The 3,912-nt window shown below is 38.1% G+C and overlaps 2 protein-coding genes across 2 annotated transcripts; both read right to left on the reverse strand.

Annotated features, from left to right (window-relative positions):
- Positions 1–312: 312 nt before the first annotated feature.
- LOC110690179 (zinc finger MYM-type protein 1-like) lies at positions 313–1,197 on the reverse strand. The gene has a single exon (XM_021867012.1). It carries the CDS (start codon positions 1,195–1,197, stop codon positions 313–315), a length of 885 nt encoding a protein of 294 aa, XP_021722704.1.
- Positions 1,198–1,601: 404 nt separating this feature from the next.
- On the reverse strand, positions 1,602–2,078 carry LOC110690180. Its single transcript, XM_021867013.1, has one exon. The coding sequence runs from the start codon at positions 2,076–2,078 to the stop codon at positions 1,602–1,604; it is 477 nt and encodes a 158-aa protein (XP_021722705.1).
- Positions 2,079–3,912: the final 1,834 nt, after the last annotated feature.

The raw sequence follows: 3,912 nt of genomic DNA on the forward strand, positions 1-3,912 counted from the left end.
AGGAAAAGTCTTATGCTTATTAGTTTTAACAAGCATCATAGAAAGAGAATTAAGGTCATTTAAACCTTGAAATCTTTCATCATTTAGCATATTCTCCATGAATATATCAAGTTGACATTTAAGAGTCATCAAATCAAAGCTTGAAAATTCTTCGGGATAAAAAGAGGCAAGTTTAAGTACCTTATCTTTATCAAAGGATGAGAAGTTATCTTTAGGACTTAAACAAGCCATACATATTAGTATCTCCATATTCCTCTCATTAAATCGATCATCAAGTTCTTGAAGAAGCAAATCAATCACTCTTAAAAAAATTCAAACCCGAAAATTATGTTGATTTGTTGCTTCTTCAACAAAACGTCTTGATCTTCCTTGAGGAACATAAGGAGAATCCATAGTGGGAACAACAATACCATGTTTAGCACAAAATGAAGTTACCTTGTTTAAGAGAGTATCCCATCCTTGCTCCCTCATTTTTTGCAACACCATTTTTGTGTAAGTGACAAGTTCCATGGCATTTACAATATCTTGCTCCTTTCTTTGCAAAGAAACACACAAATCATTAGTGTATCCAAAAATAGTCAACATCAAGTAAGCAATAAAAACAAAGTCAAATGACTCTAATTGTCCTAAAACAATTTGAGCTATTAACTTATCTTCCGATACACCATGCTTCCCAATGTGTACAAGTACCTTAACAATTGTAGGAAATAAGATAATGATGTTTGAAAGAGACTTGTAATGAGAACTCCAACGAGTATCCCCGGGCCTTTTCAAACCAAGTTCTTGATTTAAACCCGATCCACTCACAATATCCGCTACATCCAATGCTCGAGCAACTTCTTGAGCTTGATCTTGTCGAATCATTTCTCTTCTCTTGCAAGAAACTCCAACCACATTCAATAAATTTGCAAGTATCTCAAAAAGCCAACCACAACTATCATTCTTTTTAGCAACGACAACTAGTGTTAGTTGAAGTTGATGAGCAAAACAATGTATGTAGTAGGCACTTGGAGTATCATTCATAATCAAAGTCCTAAGACCATTTATTTCACCTTTCATGTTGCTAGCTCCATCGTACCCTTGCCCTCTTATCATAGATGGACTCAATGAATGTTCAACAAGTAAAGACATGATTGCATCTTTAAGAGTTAAAGCGGTAGTATTACCAACATGAACAATGCCTAAAAATCGCTCCATTACCTTTCCACTATCTCTATTAACAAATCGTAAAACAAGAGCTATTTTTTTCTTTTTGGGACACATCACTTGACTCATCGGCTAATATCGCAAAGTAATCATCACCAACTTCTTCTATTATGCACCTAGTTGTTTCTTTGGCACAACAATTAATAATGTCCTTTTGAATAGAAGGAGAAATCATTTGACAATTTTTAGTTGCATTTTCAAGAGTATGTTGTCTTACTTCCTCAACCTATTCTCCTAACCATTTCAAAAGCTCAAGGAAATTACCCCTATTATATGACTCCCCGCTTTCATCATGTCCACGAAATGCCAAACCTTGCCCCAAAAGAAATCTTAAACAAGTTAAAGATGCATTCAAGCGGATAAAATATTCACTTTTAATCACCTCACTTGCATTGTCAAACACATTCAAGATTGATTTTTTTTCCATCTCTTAAATTCACATATTTCTCATAAGCAAGATTATGAGCACTGTTAATTCCACCAACATGCTTCTCAAATCTTTCCGGTTTATTCCATGCCCTAAACCCTCCATCAACAAATGCATCACCCCCCGAATAACTATCAACTTCATTCTTGAACAAGTAACATACAAAACAAAATGCGGCATCTTTTTCAATACTATACTCAAGCCAATCCCATTTCTTGAACCAATGAACACTAAAGCGATGTAAACCAGGCACTTGTCTTTGAGGAAAGTCATGTGTTTTTGGTTGGCAAGGTTTTTTAAGAATATAACCCCTCCTAACTGCATTTCGTTCATTTGGGGGGTAATCCATTATGTTTATACTTTTTCCTGGATCATGAGGAAGAAGTTCAACATCGTATACCAAATTTTCCTCCAATGGTACATTACAAGTACTTGAACCACCCATTTCAAATCATCTTCTTGACTTTGAGGGCAGCTTAATGAAGGGGAGTTATTGGACTCATTTTCATGGAGTTTCTTTCTTTTAAACATGAATTGTCGAAGATCGGGTTGTTTTCTAGTAGGCTTGGATTTGTTTGAATTAGGTGAATCATTTGACATTTCCTAATTAAATAGAAAAATATATATCAATTTCCACAATTCACATCATTGCATACTAATAAAACCTAAGATTAAAATTGCAATTAAAATAAAAATTCAACAAAGATTGCAATTAAAATTAACAATGATTCAACAAAAAACTGGAAATTAGGGTTAACAATTGGGGATTTCAAATTGGGAATTTCGAATTAGGGTTAGCAAGACATACCATTGATGGATTTGATGAAGCGAAGACGACCGAGGCTCGAAGGTCAGACGATGAGGGCGTACCGGCGTAGGCAGCGCGCAGGCGGCGCACGCAGCTAGTGAAGTGGCTTCCGAACTGCCGATTTGCCGAAGTGGTGCTGTGGTGACTGGCAGACTGGTGAGGAACTGAGGAGCAGCGACGCACGCAGGGCGGTGGTTGCCTGGTTGGTGGAGCAGCGACGCACGCCTCGACGGTCGATCTCAGTGGACTAGTGGAGGCAATGGCGAATTGGAGGAGTGAAGACTGTAGACTGAGTGCTGTTCTTCGTTCTGTCGCGTTTTGCTTTTTTTTTTTTTTCACTTTTTTTTTTTAAATTTTTTTTTAAAAATGGGGGGACAGCTGTCCCCCCATGTCACTTAATTGGGTCCGCCACTGGCGCTTTTTACGGTGTTATGGTTCATGCCGCGATGCAAACCCGCCGCGACGCAGTACTTTGAGCAAAAACAAAAATAAAAATAAAAAGAGAAGAAGAAATGCGAGAACATGAAAAAATGGCGATAAATGACAGTCAAATGAAATAAAGAAGAAGCTGCGACTTTTTTCGAATTTAAATAGCAACACAGTAGCGTGACACGACAATCCACAGCTTGTCACGGTAACTCGTGCCATGTCACGGTAAAATACCAAATGACACGGTAAAACAGTTAGTCAAAGTTGCAAAAATCGAAAAATTCGCCCATGCTGACCGGTTCAGTAGAAAAACCAGCAACGCGTCACGCAATATTATGCCACGTGATGCCGGATATTCTCGTGTCACGGCGTTGTACCACGTGGCACACCTCCAGGAATCTACCTCCAGGAACCTACCAGCGAATATTCTGGCAGTCTTTGACCAATTTAGTGGAAGAAAAGGAAATGTGTCACACCCAAAGCGTGCCGTGTCGCTCCAAGATTTGTCGTGTCACGACACTTAGCTATGTGACACGATATATGCACGAAATTTCAGCGAATATAATATGTATTTTGACCAGTTCGAATAAGTTTCCGCATTTTTCAAACAAATTATTTCTTCAACAAAAACTCGCGGGAAATTCTGACTTTTTAAATGGTACCTAAATTACCATTTTGCCACTAGCAAGCATTAAAATCACATTTTCAATATTTTAATCACCTAATACAGTCGGATAGTCGACTTAAAGGTGTAAAACATCTAGAACCCACGTTCGGGGACAATCGAACCACTATCATTTCATGGCGCAAGGTTCTCGGTGCACAGAGACATGCAATCTCATCATCAGACAAGGTTTTCCTCAAGCATGGAAAATTGTCGGTCATTTCCACCTCTTAAGGCGAAGAAGTAAGAGATTAAATCATCTGTCGACTTTCCTCAAGCATGGAAAGTATCTCAACCGGTGGATTTCTTCAAGCATAGAAAACCATCATTTCATTTGTCGACTTTCCTCAAGCATGGAAATTAAAGTATCTCAACCGG

This window comes from Chenopodium quinoa, unplaced genomic scaffold (assembly GCF_001683475.1).
Source record: "Chenopodium quinoa cultivar QQ74 unplaced genomic scaffold, ASM168347v1, whole genome shotgun sequence".
NCBI lineage: Eukaryota > Viridiplantae > Streptophyta > Magnoliopsida > Caryophyllales > Amaranthaceae > Chenopodium > Chenopodium quinoa.

What these genes read in the sequence shown, in the direction of transcription:
- LOC110690179 (XM_021867012.1), bottom strand. Translation starts at nt 1,197, where the DNA reads ATGGAGCGATTTTTAGGCATTGTTCATGTTGGTAATACTACCGCTTTA.
- LOC110690180 (XM_021867013.1), bottom strand. Translation starts at nt 2,078, where the DNA reads ATGGGTGGTTCAAGTACTTGTAATGTACCATTGGAGGAAAATTTGGTA.